The sequence below is a fragment of the Mixophyes fleayi genome, chromosome 5 (genome assembly GCF_038048845.1).
Source record: "Mixophyes fleayi isolate aMixFle1 chromosome 5, aMixFle1.hap1, whole genome shotgun sequence".
Classification (NCBI taxonomy): domain Eukaryota; kingdom Metazoa; phylum Chordata; class Amphibia; order Anura; family Limnodynastidae; genus Mixophyes; species Mixophyes fleayi.
The window spans coordinates 20,206,806-20,224,863 of NC_134406.1; the positions used below are offsets into that span (position 1 = coordinate 20,206,806).

The 18,058-nt window shown below is 41.1% G+C and overlaps 1 protein-coding gene across 6 annotated transcripts in view; it reads right to left on the reverse strand.

Annotated features, from left to right (window-relative positions):
* The window catches only part of DYNC1I1 (dynein cytoplasmic 1 intermediate chain 1), a 347,340-nt gene that overhangs the window by 130,218 nt on the left and 199,064 nt on the right, over positions 1–18,058 (reverse strand). For all 6 annotated transcript variants that reach the window (XM_075211774.1, XM_075211773.1, XM_075211770.1 and 3 more), the window contains one exon: positions 1,950–2,039. In XM_075211774.1, the coding sequence (XP_075067875.1) occupies positions 1,950–2,039 (90 nt within the window). The remainder of the gene's footprint in view (positions 1–1,949; positions 2,040–18,058) is intronic.

Genomic DNA, 18,058 nt, shown 5'->3' on the forward strand with positions numbered 1-18,058 from the left:
ACACAGACTATGAGTACATGAGTCAGGACAGTGAGTACATCTATGTGCTCTGTGTTCACTAATGAATATCTGGTCCAATGTTACCTGTTACTGTAGCAGGTATAGGAGAACTGTCATTGATATCATTGTACAGCACTGCCACAAGAACGCAATTTTATCATCTCCTCTATCTGCTGGACAGGGCACACTAGTACGGGACTGAAAAAGTATTGTATTTAAGAAATAGGGAGAAGGGAAGGCGAGTGAACATATGGTGCTGGGGTGCAGACATGAGATATGGGTGAAGACAGAGTTGGGGAAAGATAAGGTGATGGGGGTACAGGCAACATACATAAAAAAAACAAAGACTTTTCAGGGGGCTGTTTTTTAAGAACCAGAAAGACATTCAGCATTGGAAATGTAAGATGTAAACTAGATTCTAAAGGAGAATATGTATCAAACCTTCTAAAAATTAAAAGTGGAGGTGTTGTCCATAGCAACAATTCAGATTCTAGTGGGTAAATTTATCAAGCTGTGGGTTTGAAAAAGTGGAGATGTTGCCTATAGCAACCAATAAGATTCTAGCTGTCATTTAGTAGAATGTACTAAATAAAGGATAGCTAGAGTCTGATTGGTTGCTATGGGCAACATCTCCACTTTTTCAAACCCGCAGCTTGATACATTTACCCCTAGATATCAGATTCTACAATGTACTAAATAAATGATAGCTAGAGTCTGATTGGTTGCTATGGGCAACACTTCCAATTTTCCTTATCTTTTTCAAGCTTTTCATTTTTAGAGGGATTGATAAATCAACCCTAAAGAGTACCCACGTGAAAAATCCAATAATAAATATTGAGTAATTTGTAACTTGAATGTACAGCTACAATCTACACATACCGTTGTATACATATAGCTATGGGAACACTTTGACATTTGCACATGCTCTGTAGTGTCAGGGAGGAATACATAGACAAAAGGGGACATCATAAGCCAGAGTGGATTCCCCTCGAGCAGAGGTGTTCAAAGTTCAGTCCTCAAGGGCTATCAACAGTTCATGTTTTCAGACGCTCAATTGGTTTGTGAATGCAAAGGACACTACTAGTGCCTACATTTTCAGGGAGAGAACGGGACGGGAAAGGGGCGTTTGGCAGTATTCACTGTACAGTAAGGGTGTGCCAAACTGGAATGCGCGCAGCAGTGTCTGGTTCAATCTCTGGGCATCTCTCAGCTACTTGTATTTTAGCCGTATCGCTGCTCCAGCTACAGGACTAGTCTAAAGTGTAGTTTACTAATGATGACGGCTGTGTATACATGCTAGAACATGTGTTTGCACTCAGGAGCAACTGTAAAAATGTATTTTATGTACAGTAGACATTAAGAACATCCTATTATGTATTTCATTTATTTTTTTTTACACTTTTAATGTTTTGTCATTAATGCTTATAACATTATTTTTTTTTTTTTTTGAGCAATTTATATTCCACACATGTATTGAACGTATCCTACAGTGTCTTGTGTAGTGGAGGTGAGCAGACCAACCCTCAAATTAATCAGAGCACAGATCTTCAGATCCGCTCCTTGTGCGCAATTACGTGTATTCTGAAACAAATGCACATTGCGCTTAGCATGCGTCCCTTGAGGAATCAAGCCCTCTGTGTCATCTTTCTTTAGCGCCGGCTCTCAAAAACACCCCCCTCTGTATTTAGCCTGATCATGTGACATGAGAATATTAATACCAACAAAATTTTTTACCAGAGCCCTGATCGCCTGGGAAACAAATTTTCATCAGCCAACTTGATAAGAACAAAGCTACAAAATTAATCTCTCGTAGTACCACATACCTTACTGAAGTTTCTTCTGATCCCTGAACACAAGACTTAATGGTCGATGATGTAGTTATTGCACAATCATTCTGGTGTTTCTAATTACCAATAAGCTATGAAAGCAATCAATGTAACTCTGTTTACCTTCTTTTGAATCTTTCTTTTCCTCTTGATTTTCCAATTCAGAATCGTGGTCTGTTTTAAGTTCGACCATTTCCTCATCCTCTTCCTCCTCTGTAACAAAAACACAGTACAATGCATAAAAATCCTTCAAACAACTGTGGTCATAAAAAAAGTAACATTAAAACGTCGCTCCGTAAATGTCTACATTCAAAGGATATTGGGTATTGTTATTTGTTTTTGTTTTCAAACAACGATTAGAGTCTTTGTGCGCTCAGTCTTCCAATTCAACACAGCAAACGAAGATTAGAGGAAAAGTTTCCTATGGAAAAGCACCAATGGGTTTTACATGTGTCTCAGGCATTATTGACTATTTAGTTTTTTTGTGTTGTTTGCCTTCTGTTTCGATCAGTACTGTAAATATAATTAAATCTCCTACAATTACTGTGCGGGTTTTATGTCTGTAAAAATGTGTGTTTTATGTGCAAAACAAAGTCTATTTTACAAACGCTGACATAGAATAAAGCACAGAAGTAAAAACAGGACAGAGATCAATATATATATATATATATTAAAAAGCTGCTAAACGTAAAATACAAGCAGACTAATTCACAGATTTATATGTGACCCAGCTGGTAGCAGTCTATTATTTGTAACATCGCAAAGTTACTTTTGGGGACCTAAGTTAGGCCATACATGCCAACTCTCGCGGAAAGTCCGGGAGACTCCCGAAATTCGGGTCAATCTCCCGGGCTCCCGCGAGAGTTGGCATTTCTCCCGCATCCCGGAATTCACTGAGAATCACCGAGGAGGGCGGGAGGGGGCGGGGCGAGGAGATTTCACAGAAACCTCCTCCGTTTAGGCAAATACTGTTCAGCATCGCAGTCCCCATAGATTACTATGGGGACTGCAATGTTCTGCAATGCATGAAGCTTTGATAAGCTTTGCATTGTGCAGACAGGTAACGCCATCTCAGGATGGCATTACATTTCTTTTCCTATGGGATTCTGCTGAAGCCTCTTCGGCTTCGCAGAATCCGTTACAGTGGAAGTGCTGTGCACATGCACGCAGCACTTCCTCCTATCATCGATGCCGATAAATAGTAAATAGGAAAAAGTAATTGCTGCAAAAGGGTAAGTTCGCTGTGGCCCCCAGAAAAGCCCCGGCAAGGTGCATTTCAGCGGTGCATAAAAATGCATCACTGCCATTTGCAGAGATGCATCTTTAGTTCCACTGCATCTTATTGATGCATCGACCCCAAAGTGCTGGAAACATTCAAACCTGTCTTACAGGTGAAAAGAATCACGCCCTAGGCTGCAACCTAGTCAGCCTATTGGATAGTTCCCTCCAAATATTTTTTACCCCCTCACAATCGTGGCCACCTTTAGTCGCACACCTACTGTGCGTAGTGCAATAGACAACTGGGCACATACAATTAATCAAGTGTTTACTAAAAACTAATTTTAACAATGACTAAAATAAAAGTGAGAATCAATCCCTACGACTAGGAAACCGTTATAATTGGCTGTTAATAAGGTTCATTGACGCATGTTGTACTTTGCACATATGCATCTATTTGTCTGCCTAGCACATACACAGACTCACGCTCTCACTCTGCTTTTGAGAATTGCTTTGACCCTGTGGCATTTAGCCAGTATTTTCCATGGAAAGCTGTAAACCTTTTCATGGCTCACAGATACCACTATTTTCCCTACATGCATTCTGTATAATCAGGTGTATGAGATATCTGGGAGTCTAAAATCTGTTTGATTTCAAGCTCCTGATCATCAACACTGCAAGGTTTAGTTTAATACTTTGGAAAAAATAGCAACTGACAATCAAAGACTTCAGCAAAGACATGTAGAAGACTGTACACATGGGAATTGAAAACAACTAACTGAATTCCCTTAGCTGAAAATTTGAAAGGGAAGAATCTAAAAGCAAAACTGATATTCACGGTAGAAGCAAAACGTTGTCTCTGATCTTAGTTGATGGACTAGTCTACTGTGCTTACTGGCTGCTTGCTTTTGATGGGAAGTAGTTTTATCAATTGCTCTGTGGATAAGATACAGAGAAGATTGTTTATGGTATCACCAGCAGTATGTACTCTAGAAGAAGGGAATGGATCTTGGAGTTGTACATGATTATCATATATTATTGTGCAAAAAGGTTTGATGACACTGGAATCATGAGTGTAATTACTGTGAGCAAACTCAGTCCATGGTAGAAAATCAGACTAGTAATCCTGGAGCATGAAAATAAAGGATTCAAAATATTGCAAGGTTAACTTTTTCAGTCTGATCATTGGACTGTGCATGATAGGCCAAAGAGAATTACAGCTGATCTCCTTATTTCTTCCAGAAGGCTCTGCAGAACTTGGCCATAAATTATACCTGTTGATCTGAGACAATTTCCAGTGGGTGCCTGTGTAAACAAAATCGTTCTTTGGAGAATATTTTGGTAAGAGACTTTCCATAGCAAGAGCGATCTTCTATGACCCAAACAACCGAAATAAATTGGTAGAGGAAGTCCATCGTGTTGTGGGGTCAGGGTTTACTTAATATGGGAAGATGCATTACAGATCCTGCAGTAGGCAGAAGAGAGACTTTATTTTGTGCACAGGTGGAACAAACTGTTCCATATACTACAACGTTCTTCCAAAGACGTAGCTTCCAATAACTATGACTAATACTTTCCTATGACATGAGACATAGGATAGAGAGGGCCCTGCTTGTGACAGCTTCCAATCTACAGATGTTCGCTTTAACATTTTGGAACCAAGGTGGAAAAGTCAGAAGTACATCAAACCTGAAAAGTACATTCTTGTTGTTGGTTCAGATGTTGCTGTTTGATGCTTTTAATGCAAGTCTGATGACCATATGTTCCTGATGGTGGAAGTTTTCTCTATAGGATGAAATTATTTAGAAAATCAGCTTAAAGACAGCTGCTCTTACTTCTAATGCAGAAACTTCCACCTCTAAGAAGAAGGGTGCAGCAGTGGTAGTCATTAATCCGGAGCCCACGCCATGTATAATGGAATACAGGAGTGGGGTCCGAGTATTGTCGCTTTAAAAGTTCAGTTTTCACTATGTCCATAGTAAATGATGTCATTTGGTACTGTAGCTGTTTAGGGCATTCGGATTTTACAGTAAACAGTGATTTAAACCTTCGGAAAAACTTCATGTCTGATATATGGTAAGTAGTGATTTTATTACAGTCCGGCTTACACCCATCATTATCCTCCCATCGTTTAAAACAATTTTGGGTTTTACATCGTCATTCTACCGTACCCCACCCGGGTCCAGAGGGATTTGGAAGCTGTAGTACCGGAGCTAAACAATAATTTCAAAGCAAACCAGACTTGTCTTTGGGTAAACCACAGGTGACAGCACCCAGACCAGTCTCGATAGGTGACTGCTGATAGAAGAAAGGTGGATACAAGCCCCTCTTAGGATAGGCAGCTCTGATTCAAAATCCGAATCCAATCCAAGATCAGGGGAAGGCAACACAGAGGCAAAATGAGACAACAAGGCAGAGTATCAGAGTCAAAATCTATAAAACAAGCCTGGTCCATACCTAGTAATTCAGTAGCAGGTATAAGTATACCAACATTCATAACCTGTTATACAGACAAGGAGAGATACTGAGAGATTTAGAATTACTGACCACATCGTTGATAGGTCTGGAGAGAGAGATATGCCCCAATGCTCTAACAACTCGAACACCAAGTAATGATAAGACTCTGTGGCTAAGCTGAAAGGCTGGTGCCTATCAGCTATAGTTCAATCCCTGGGTCAGATACCTTACAGCTGACATCTCTGCAGGTTTGTAATTGACCCTCATTCACTCCTTCCCATAAACCAAACTTAGTTTCAGCTAAATGTGCAATCATCTGACAATTCAAACTATGATCAGGTTGCACAACTTTTCCTTTCAATTTCTTTACATTTCAGAAATTGTCTCCAGTTTATAAGTAAAAAATGGACGCCGTGGAATTAGCTGCATCATCTATGAATCACGCCTCCAGAAATGTTAGGTAATTTTAGTATAGTTGGAGTAAAAACATAGTCTCATGTAGGATTACTAGACTTTCGGAAAATAACAGAAATAGTCTTTTTTTTTAGTTCGGACTGTCAACATCTATAAGTCTAAGCGTTACCAGGTATGTTCCTGTCATCTCTATAATTTCTATATGTTTATGGTTGTCATCACAAGTCAAGAACAAACCAAGCTGCAAGTCTCTTTGCCAGGGGTGAAGAGGTTAATTTGATTGTAACGAGAGAGGAAACTGACTCATGTGAGGCTACTGCAGCCAGATGTTCTAGTGCCCACCCTGGACTTGTGCAAATGCTTCTCACCCACTTCTCAGCTTCCTCACACTGAATTCTTTATGTACGTTTGCCGTAAGTACAGCCAGTCCTCTAAAGTGATGAAACGCTCTTTGAAGGCTATAAGAAACGTTGGAAGAAAGTGAAGCTAACTTCATTGAGCAACTGACTGCGATTTCATATTGACATCTTCAAATGTTAGATTTAAAAACTTGCCAAGATGGAAAATATGGAAGCATCAATACTGACCACACTTGGTCAGATCTGGGAATTCGGACGGATTTCTAAAAGTCCGGATGTGTGGCCAATTACACCACATATGTTGGGCAAGACTGTACAAATCTGGTTGATCATCAGTGAGGTGCATATCCCCCTAACAGCCCTGTTTTTCAAAGGGAAAACATAGATTTAGCATGCATTTGTATTTTGGGGAGTTTGCATAAATCTGGGTAGATTGGGGCAAGGCCCAAAGTGTCCTAATCTTCCAATTTGGAATCTTGCAAGATATGGACAGTATTATACTATTATTGTTGCAGAGGCTGCAAGTGTAGTGCACACAGCATTCACACGTTACATTGAGGCTTTGATCCCCAGTTTTAGGTCACTGGGCGTGGTGGTGGTCTCATCAGATTGGGTCTTTTAATGGCAGATGATGACACACACATGTTAATGAGGTATAAATAAATTTAATCAAGTTTTAATTAGAAATGTTCATGTACCCTCAGTAGTTAGTAAAGAACTAGTTACTCTTTCACCAAAAGCGACCATCAATGTCTTATTCTTGGATTAGAACATGAAAGCTATCACCTTACTTGTTGCTATGGGAAACACTTATACTTTTCCCTTTTTAGAAAGTTTGCTAAATCTACCCCTTAGTTTTGATGGCAATTTTTTAATTTGACCTCTATGTCATTGAAATATGTGTCACACATTGGTGAATTTGCTATTATTAAAACACATGTTCAAACTTTTACTAGAAAATACATTTCAGATTTTGGCTCTGAATCTTGCTTAGAGGAAACAAAAGCATTAAAATCTAGTGACACAGTGGTAATCACTGTCGTCTCACAGCACGACTCAGTTCAGACAAGGTCACTATCTGTGTGGAGTTTGTATGTTCCCCCTGTGTTTGTGTGGGCTTCATCCGGTTGCTCTGGTTTCCTCCCACACTCCAAAAACATACTGGTGGGCTAACTGGCTTCAGACAAAATTGGCCCTTGTGTGTGTATGTGTGTGTGTGTGTTTGTGTATGTGTGTGTGTGTGTGTGTGTGTGTGTGTGTGTGTGTGTGTTAGAGAATTTAGAGTGTAAGCTCCACCTGGGAGTGATATGAATGATTAAACATCATTCTCTGTAAAGCGTATCTCTATATGTTGGTGCTATATAAAAAAATTATATTATTATAATAATTCACACACTTCTTTGTCATAGTTTCCATGTTAAATATATATGCATACTGGATTACTAAATTGCAATCAGTAGTTCTTTAAAACAGGGGTTTTAATGTGCATTGGTCTTTTTGCAGCAGTATGTCAGATTGTGCAAAGTATAAGCAGATTCTGGTGTCCAGCAGCCAACTTAGACCTAGTATTCTCTGGTGGGGATAGGTATAAAAATGTATTTCCTGTATAAGCTTAAGCTGACCACACTCACCAAGCATCACAATCCCTTTCCAATTTTATATCAGAGGTGGGTGGTCAAACTGGATGAGATCAGCAGCATGATGCTAAGAGTAAGGAGACCGGACACATCCAAACCACATTGGTGCTTGTTGTTGGTGCAGTCAAACGATGACCGGAAACACAGCTTGATAGACATTTTTCAACATTCCGGATCATTATTATCCAGTCGGCATACTATCCATTTTTATCGGATTACTTTGCCCTCATTTTGTGCCCACGCATACTGCTAATATCATCGGAAATTTTGGTGTGTTCAACCAACTTCAAGGCTTTTTAGCCGGCAATTAATTGCACAATGGAAAGGAGCCATTGACTTCATAGTCATTTTATCACACAGTTATCTAAATAAGCGCTTCTGATTTGTAAAGCTGGGTACACACTACAGAACTTTCCACTAACTTTTTATGCTGATCGATTTTACATGCGATCGACGGTCCGATCGCTCGGTCCATGGACTGCATACACACTAGCCTTGTTTTAGACGAGAAAGGGAAGAGGGGCCGTCCCGTTAGCGACTTTTTACAGCCATGTTGTCGTGAGCAATGATTGTAATTTCATACTCACTGTCATGGATCGGTCGGAAGTTTATACACACTACACAACAGAAAGGAGATTGGAACGTAAATATTGAACGATACGACCAACCAAATGAGGCGACAATCGTCCATTTGGGCAGAATTTTGACCATCGTGTCACTACACACACTGACCCGACTTTCGAACAAGCGGTCGAATGTCGGCTGGTTGAGTCGATTATTGGACAAAAACCCTATAGTGTGTACCTAGCTTAAGGCTGGATGCACACTACAGGTTTTTCAGCTGACTATGCGGCCAATCACTCGATAAGCGACTGTTTGGCCCAATACCGCATTAGTATGTACGCTCCAAAGATGAACAATTATCTTTCCAAAGCTCATGGTATCGTTTCATTTGATTTTTAAACTGAACTAAAAATCTCGTTCAGTAATGGAACGACATCCTTTCAATCCTACAGTGTAGACGCACTCACGATCAGGATCTCCATAGCATTAACACGATCTTAGCTGATTGTTATGGCAGATGAAGAGCACAGATCTGAAGGTAAATCTTATAAAATGTGTATAGTGTGTACAATGAATCAGCTGCTGACGGGAACTTTTTTTTTTCAGTCGTTGGCAAAATCATTATAAATAACACATTGGTCAAAAATTTCTGTGGTGTGTACCCAGCCGTACTTTGGAGTTTTTAGACATTGCATGTCAGAAATGCCAGTGGTCGATTTCCAATCACCAAGGAAAGAAGATACATGGGTAAAATTTTTCCATACTAACATAATCGCATTATAACCTCAAAATTGTTCTTTGCTTAATTATGTCTAATACAGAGGATTACAATGTTCTAAACATGGTCATGCCACTTGTCCATACTTGCCAACTGTCCCGGAATGTCTGGGAGACTCCTAATATCCGGGTAGGTTTCCCAGACTCCCGGGAGAGCAGGCAGGTCTCCCACATCCCGCAATTTGCTAGCCAAAATAATGTGATTCGCAGTGAATCGCGGCATTTCGCCAAAATGACACGATTGACCGCACCCCGGCCCCTACCACCCTCTAGTCCCGCCCCCTGTCCAGGATCTCCCAGACTTCAATATTTGAAAGTAGGCAAGTATGCACTTGTCATGTCAGAACCATCTCCTTCCACAAGATTATACACTGTTACTCTGTTTTAATTGACAAAATCATCACACGTGAAGATATCTGTAGGAGGATTTGTAAGAAGAGAAAGGGATTATGGGACAGAACCAAACAAAAATGTCCTTGTCTAATGGTAGGTTCTTAACACCTTTATAATTGCTACATAAAGTTTGGGCACTTGAATATTTTTATACAATCATCTTGTAATATTTATATTATGCACATAAAAGAAACATACACATTAGGGATGGTATATTTTGTAAATGTATACCAAACAGAAGAGGACTACATAAAATACCAAGGAACTTTTCACCAGAGATTTTTATATCATGCAAAACTGATACTGGAAACCTGGAATAAAAATAAACATTGCTGCTATATTTCAAGAACAGTTTGGCATTATTACATTAATTTGTTGCTTCTAAATATTCCCTTTGATTACCCATACAAAACCCATAAAATTAACAGGGTGTATATTTTCCCTTGTGCTAAAAAAAATATTAACTTTTGAAACATATTTATACATCGCCTTTTCACAAGTTTTGGGGGGATTTGGTGGATATATTTTATGATTCGGAATGTTGACCTATATATATACTGAAGTCGATGTAAAATCAGTGTTGTTCTGAATCATGGCTGCATTTGTACGTAGGGAAGTAGAAAAGTCAGCGGCTCTGGTTATATTGACCTCCAGAGAATTGGATTTACACCTCAATACCTACAATCCACAGACTGCTGTGTATTGTTACATGAATGCAGACATTTTTTCTCAAGCGTACAGAGCTACCAATGAACTCTTAAAAGGAGAACTATGATGAAGAACTATGAACTATATATTTTTTTTTTTTTTAAAAGTTAGATTGATTACAAAAAATAATACATTTTTATTTTGGTTATTATTTCATATCGCAAATGAAGAAACATATAAAACAGGTTCTGCATACCTGTCTTTATATGTATGACTAGATAGCTTCTAGAGTCTACGGGCCTGAGTCATTAAGGAGAGTAAAACATAAAAAAGGAGTAACTTTGTATCTGGGCAAAACCATGTTGCATTGGAGGGGGAGGTAAATGTAAGATGTGGGGACAGATTTATAATTAGGGTAGGGCATGTCCTAGATCAACTTGAAATTTCAGTGTACAAATAAAGCTATTAAGTATTTGTGTGCTAGATGAAAAAACAGCCAGTATTTAACTTATGGGCAAAATAATAAACTGATTTGCACCCCTTGCATCATAACATGGTTTGTCCCAGAGAGCATTTACTCCTTTTTTTGCCTTAATGACTCAGGCCCTACATGTATAAAATCTACATCTATCCAAAACAGAAGTGGCACTGTAAAGTGGGCCAATATAATAGAAAACTACCCAAAAAAGCGCACATTTTAAAATATTGGGGTCCATTTGGGCACAGTTGGAAATAGCATTTACTGTCTGAAACAGCATTTAATGACCACTGTTACTCACGTCAGGGACTGTGGTTACATCAGCTAATCTGCTATTTACAGAGACACAGTTGTTGAAGATGGTCTTTGCAGGTATCTCAATAGAAGCCACTGAGACATTATTGAGAAGAAGGCTTTCTACCCACCATGCTCCTGGGACTATTGAGAAGAAGGCTTTCTACCCACCATGCTCCTGGGACTATTGAGAAGAAGGCTTTCTACACACCATGCTCCTGGGACTATTGGGAAGAAGGCTTTCTACCCACCATGCTCCTGGGACTATTGAGAAGAAGGCTTTCTACCCACCATGCTCCTGGGACTATTGAAAAGAAGGCTTTCTACCCATCATACTCCTGGGACTATTGAGAAGAAGGCTTTCTACACACCATGCTCCTGGGACTATTGAGAAGAAGGCTTTCTACCCACCATGCTCCTGGGACTATTGAGAAGAAGGCTTTCTACCCACCATGCTCCTGGGACTATTGAGAAGAAGGCTTTCTACACACCATGCTCCTGGGACTATTGGGAAGAAGGCTTTCTACCCACCATGCTCCTGGGACTATTGAGAAGAAGGCTTTCTACCCACCATGCTCCTGGGACTATTGAGAAGAAGGCTTTCTACCCACCATGCTCCTGGGACTATTGAGAAGAAGGCTTTCTACCCACCATGCTCCTGGGACTATTGAGAAGAAGGCTTTCTACCCACCATGCTCCTGGGACTATTGAGAAGAAGGCTTTCTACCCACCATGCTCCTGGGACTATTGAGAAGAAGGCTTTCTACCCACCATGCTCCTGGGACTATTGAGAAGAAAGCTTTCTACCCACCATGCTCCTGGGACTATTGGGAAGAAGTCTTTCTACCCACAATGCCCTAGGGATTATTGAGAAGAAGGTTTTCTACCCACCATGCTCCTGGGACTTTTGAGAAGAAAGCTTTCTAACCACTATGCTCCTGGGACTATTGGGAAGAAGACTTTCTACCCACCATGCTCCTGGGACTATTGAGGAGAAAAAGTTAGAGACTACCCTTAAAACAAAGCCTGGGGGGAGGAGGAGAGCATAGTTTACTCCAATGTAATTTCAGATGGAGAACAGAGCAAAGTAGCTAATGCTGTGCTCTATCTGAGATATGCAGCAATAAACTGTCTGTAAGTATGTGTATCTGAAGGAGAAGACTCTGGGTATCCAAAGGAGCTGGTAGAGGTGGCGGTCAGACAGACACTTGTATATAGTCATGTGTTCTATGTCACACTGTGCCCCTATCCTGTACCCATCAGTGAATCCTCTCCATATACCCAGCCTCCAGCATGCACCCAAAAGATTTACATCATCCTCTACAAGGTTCCCTGACATTGTTTACCACTCCTGTAACATTAAAGCAGGTACACTGTAAAATACTTCATGCCCAGGGAAAAGGGACAGAACTGAGTCCTTCCTTTAAACAAACTAGTCAATCTAATGAAAGTGGATTAGCCCTGACACATTGTCACACACTGTATTATCCATGTGACCCTACTCCCACCCAAAACCTTTTTTTGCAAGGTGTGCAACGAAGGTCAACAAGATATTTACAATGAGCTTTTAAGGGTGCAGTTGTATGGATGGTCAGCAGGTCCTGATTAACGGTGCAGATTTTTTGTCACTCATTAAGTTTTCATTAAAAGCAGAACTGCATAGCACTTCTGAGAGTGAAGAGGGGGAGGAGGCTGAAACACCTGCACCTGTCGCCTCCTTGTCTCTCCTACTCACTTATCCTCAAGCGTCCGCCCAAGGATGACTCATTGTCTTCAGCCTTTACCATGGAAATACGTCAAGATTAAAATCTTACTAGATTTATCTTTCATGTTTTCTTTTTAATTTGGAGAACAACTATTCTCTTATATTTTAATTAGCCTAGTCAGAATATAATAATCAGGCCTGTCTGCATTAACCCACTGCCTCAGCTATGTTCCCTTCAACTAGTGGTAAATGGAGAAGAATGCAGCTCATATAAGCATTCTCCCTGCGTTCCCCTGAATCGGGCCAATTGGCTGATCGACTCCTCTGCTGAGTTGAATGCACCCTTAAGCTGGCAACACAGAAGTGTGTCCTGTTTGCCACACTTGTAGGTCCAGTTTAGTGGTCAAATCAGCATAACTGGGGTCTGTTAGTGCACAAGAAAATGGTGAACACACAAGCTGATAGCGGTAGTATGTGGTATTATTCTGACTACACTTACCAGCATGCCCGATAATGATCTAACCAATAACTATCAGATTATTTTTGAGCATTACAGTAATTTTTAGTCCACAAATACTGCAATATTGGGCCAACTATCCAATATAAACTGTGAAATAACTGTGAAAAAAGTCTGGAATGTGGAAGGATACAGAAGCAACGGATTAACCCACTGAGCAGTGTTTTGCAAATAAATGGACAAAACATGTTTGTATTTAGTATTAGATTTTCCTGTAAATGGCAGCCAGAAAGGAAATGTCTGATAAATGTTTTCAGGGGACTCCAATAAGTTATTTCCCTCATCGGAAACTATAATGCAACAGATAGGAGTGATGAAAATAATGTTTCCTGTATTCCATTCCTTGGAAGAAAAGTAGTGGCACTTCTGAGCTGAGTGTGGTACCCGGTCTTTACTGTAAACTCTTCTGAGAAAATAAATTTGTATTGCAGCCCTACTGTGGCCAGAAAACATTATGCTGCCGTAACCACTTTCTCCTTCCCAAAAAAACATACCTGCATTGTCATCTCATCATCTATTTAAATAGCGCCACTGATTCCGCAGCGCTGTACAGAGAACTCATTCACATCAGTCCCTGCCCCATTGGAGCTTACAGTCTAAATCCCCTAACACACACAGTCAGACAGAGAGAGAGAAAGAGAGAGAGAGAGAGAGAGAGAGAGAGAGAGACTAGGGTCAATTTTGATAGCAGCCAATTAGCCTACTAGTGCTATGTCGCACGCTTCCGTGGCAACATAGAAGGGTGAGTGGATAAACCTCCCAACATATCTGCAACCATACAAATTAGAGAAACCCGGCGAATAACCGCCTTAAATTAAAGTGAAATGTAATGACTAAATTCATTTACTAACAGAATTCAAGAACTTTTTTAAACACTACATTACATGTAGAAATGTTAACAATGGAGTAAAATGAATAAATAACTATATTATCAATCCCTATATTAAAGGAACTAAAGAATTTCTTTATACACTACAATATATGTATAAGTTCTTCCATCGAAGTTACATTGCTGTGCATGGTCCCTGGCAAGACGCGCTGATATATGTGGCTGCAAATAACTGTCACCGTTGCCAGACCACCCAGCAGGTCACATGTTCCTGATCACCCAGCAGGTGCAAAGGACCTGCTGGGTGATCTATACATCTATAGACCAAGACCTTTAATATGGTATATGATGTGCCCTTTTCAGACAACGGCATCATAGAAATAAGTCACTCATAAAAGTTATGCTATTAATGTATAGATGCCCTGACTGGTGGGATAGCAGGACAGCCCATGAGAATTGGGATGTTCTTGCCTAAATCGTGATAGTGGCAGTACGAATACCTACAGGCCACAAACCAGTACAAATTGCTCTACATAGGATTAAATGCAGGGAGGATTATTTATTTAAAAATTGCTCTAAAAGGGTAAATCTGCAGTAAAACTATAGCATCATCAGTTTTATATCATATTTTCCAAGCTTCTAAATAGCAAGCTTCTTATAGCGTGAAACTTAGACTAACTTGTGGCTCCGATCCCAAAAATTGCATTGTATCATATTTGCTTATATTTTTTCTAATAACTTTGAGGAATGCAGACGTTTAGATTTTTCTAACTTCCCGAAAATATTATTTCTCTCCAAGTTTTTATTTTTTTTCATAGCCCCAGATTTGGTTGAGCTGCGTTTCTGCTACTAAGCATATCTCACCACTGTGTATTTTGAAATAAATCTTTCAGAATTTACCATAACTCACGGCAGCAAGGGATTGTGTAACTGTATGCACACATTCATAAATAAAACATGTCAGGTAGCAATATACTATGCTGGTAAAAAAATAAATGTATACATGATAAGTCATACATGGGTATGTATGGGCACACAGGCGTTTTTTTTACTATAAAAAATTACTTATTTTTTCAAATCTATTTATTATGCATATTGTAAAAAAAAAGGTACAGCATTTATTGCATTTTTAAGCATAATTGCTTTCTACCCTTTGTTTAATCCTTCTTTATGTGTTTTTCTCTGCTAATTAACTGCATGATAAAATTGGTTGAAATGGCATATTATGTCCCCATATACTTACTGCTAAAACAGTAAAAAAAAAAAAACTAATTTATTTTTTGAATAGAAGAGTCTAATGAGATTCTTCCTGCAGTGGAAGCAGCCATTTTGTAGGCGGAACCAATAGGCATTATATAGCATCTACCAGTTCATTACAAACTAACAACGTCACTGAGGTACTATCTGTGTGTAGGCAATAGGTGCAAATAGACTGGAACCATTTGGGGGGGTGAATAAATATTTATGAGAATGCAGCTCGGTGACACAGTGGTTATCATTGTTAACAGAACTGGGGTTATGAGTTAAATTCCAACTAGGGCCCTGTTTGTGTGGAGATTGTATGTTCTCCCCATGTTCACTTGAGATTCCTCCGGGTGCTTTGGTTTCCTCACACACGCCAAACACATACAGCCAGGTTAAATTGCTTTTGACAAAATGAACCTTAGTTTGTGTCTTTCTGGTAGGGAATAAATATTGTAAGCTCTAGTGGGGCAGGGACTGTAGGCTCTATGTAAAGAGCTAAAACATCACTGAGACAGATGACTACACATGAGCAAGTTACCAAGAGCCAATTACATTATAGGAGTATTTCATGTGTTAATGCCATTACTTGCTCCAGGATGTTATTGTTAATATCAGCAGGAGACTGTGGCAAAGGGGAGGGGGAGGGGGGTTGGCTATCTCAGACCATGTGATGAGTCCCTACAGTTTGGTTCATTTTAACCATTATTGTCCAGTACTGGCTTCCAATTCACAAAATTATTTGGATGCTAAAAATTACCTAAATTCTTTCAAGTCATCATGTTCACCAAGACTACTAAAGTAAGTCGTGTTTTACTGCCTGACGCCTCAGGGTCCTATCAGCATAACAGGTGTCCTGGCACATACAGGTGTAAGAACATTGAATTAGATGCAGTGCACATGTGCTCCCCAGTGATTAAATAAATGGTGGGCTCACTTGTCTCAGGAGCTAACTCTCTTTGGTGGCGTGGTATCTCTCTCTTCTCCACCATGCTCTCCTTCCACACTGTGGCCTCCAATCTCATGGCTCACATTCTAGAAGTCTATGCCTCGCCCTCGCCTCAGCCACAGCTGCAGTTATGGGACAGGTAAGTGCAGCAGAGAAGTTACCTCATGTTTGTCTATGAGCCAGAAAGCCCCCACATCCTCACACCAGACACACAAGCAGGTTGACGTATCCAAGGCCAGTGCTACTACTAGGCAAACCTAGGTGATTGCCTAGGGCGCCATGGTTTAGGGGGCTCCTAAAACATTGAATGAGTGACATGTCACTCTTTAAGGGGTTTCATTTTCCCACTGCAGCACCACACTCCAGGTCTGACAGAGAAGCACAAATTGCCACCCCACCCCACACAAGATAAAAAAAAAAAAGTGGGGAGCAGTGCCAAAGTGAAGGAGGAGGGGAACAAGACTGGAGGTGGGCACCCAGGTGAGGGGCACCTAGGGCTCTTGTGTCGACCGTGGTGCAGGGGCGGATCCAGGGGAGGGGGTGTTCGGGGCAATCGCCCCCCCCTAAGACACTCTAAGACACTGCTGCTGCATTTAGTTTGTAGTGTAAACTCACTGCCAACAGGACGCACTGTCTGGGCAGCCCCGCCCCCGCCCCCTCCCCATGACATGGACTGGTTTTTCCACTTTCACTCACTGGGTGCTGGGCTGGCTGATGTAGCAGACTGGGAGGAGGGAATCACCAGCCTTCTCATTCATTCACGCTGGGCTGGGCGGCAGAAACAGGCAGGCATTTTGTGTTGTAAAGAGTTACCTATTTGTATTTATTCTTGTTATTGTTGTTGATCATTCTTTTTCATGATTTGTTGCTCTCATTGTTGTGATTTTATAGCTATTTATTGTTTTGCTTAAAATAAAGAACAAACTTGGTCTTAAAATACATTTATTTGTGTGACACAGTGTAGTAGGGTGCATGCCCGGGAAGAGTTAGGACTGGAGAGGGGAAGGAGTTAGGACTGGAGAGGGGGAGGAGTTAGGACTGGAGAGGGGAAGGAGTTAAGTCTGGAGAGGGGGAGGAGTTAAGTCTGGAGAGGGGGAGGAGTTAGGAATGGAGAGGGGGAGGAGTTAGGACTGGAGAGGGGAAGGAGTTAAGTCTGGAGAGGGGGAGGAGTTAGGACTGGAGAGGGGGAGGAGTTAGGAATGGAGAGGGGGAGGAGTTAGGACTGGAGAGGGGAAGGAGTTAAGTCTGGAGAGGGGGAGGAGTTAGGACTGGAGAGGGGGAGGAGTTAGGAATGGAGAGGGGGAGGAGTTAGGACTGGAGAGGGGGAAGAGTTAGGACTGGAGAGGGGAAGGAGTTAGGACTGGAGAGGGGGAGGAGTTAGAACTGGAGAGGGGAAGGAGTTAGGACTTGGAGAGGGGAAGGAGTTAGGACTGGAGAGGGGAAGGAGTTAGGACTTGGAGAGGGGAAGGAGTTAAGACTGGAGAGGGGGAGGAGTTAGGACTTGGAGAGGGGAAGGAGTTAGGACTGGAGAGGGGAAGGAGTTAGGACTTGGAGAGGGGAAGGAGTTAGGACTGGAGAGGGGAAGGAGTTAGGACTTGGAGAGGGGAAGGAGTTAGGACTGGAGAGGGGAAGGAGTTAGGACTTGGAGAGGGGAAGGAGTTAGGACTGGAGAGGGGAAGGAGTTAGGACTTGGAGAGGGGAAGGAGTTAGGACTGGAGAGGGGAAGGAGTTAGGACTTGGAGAGGGGAAGG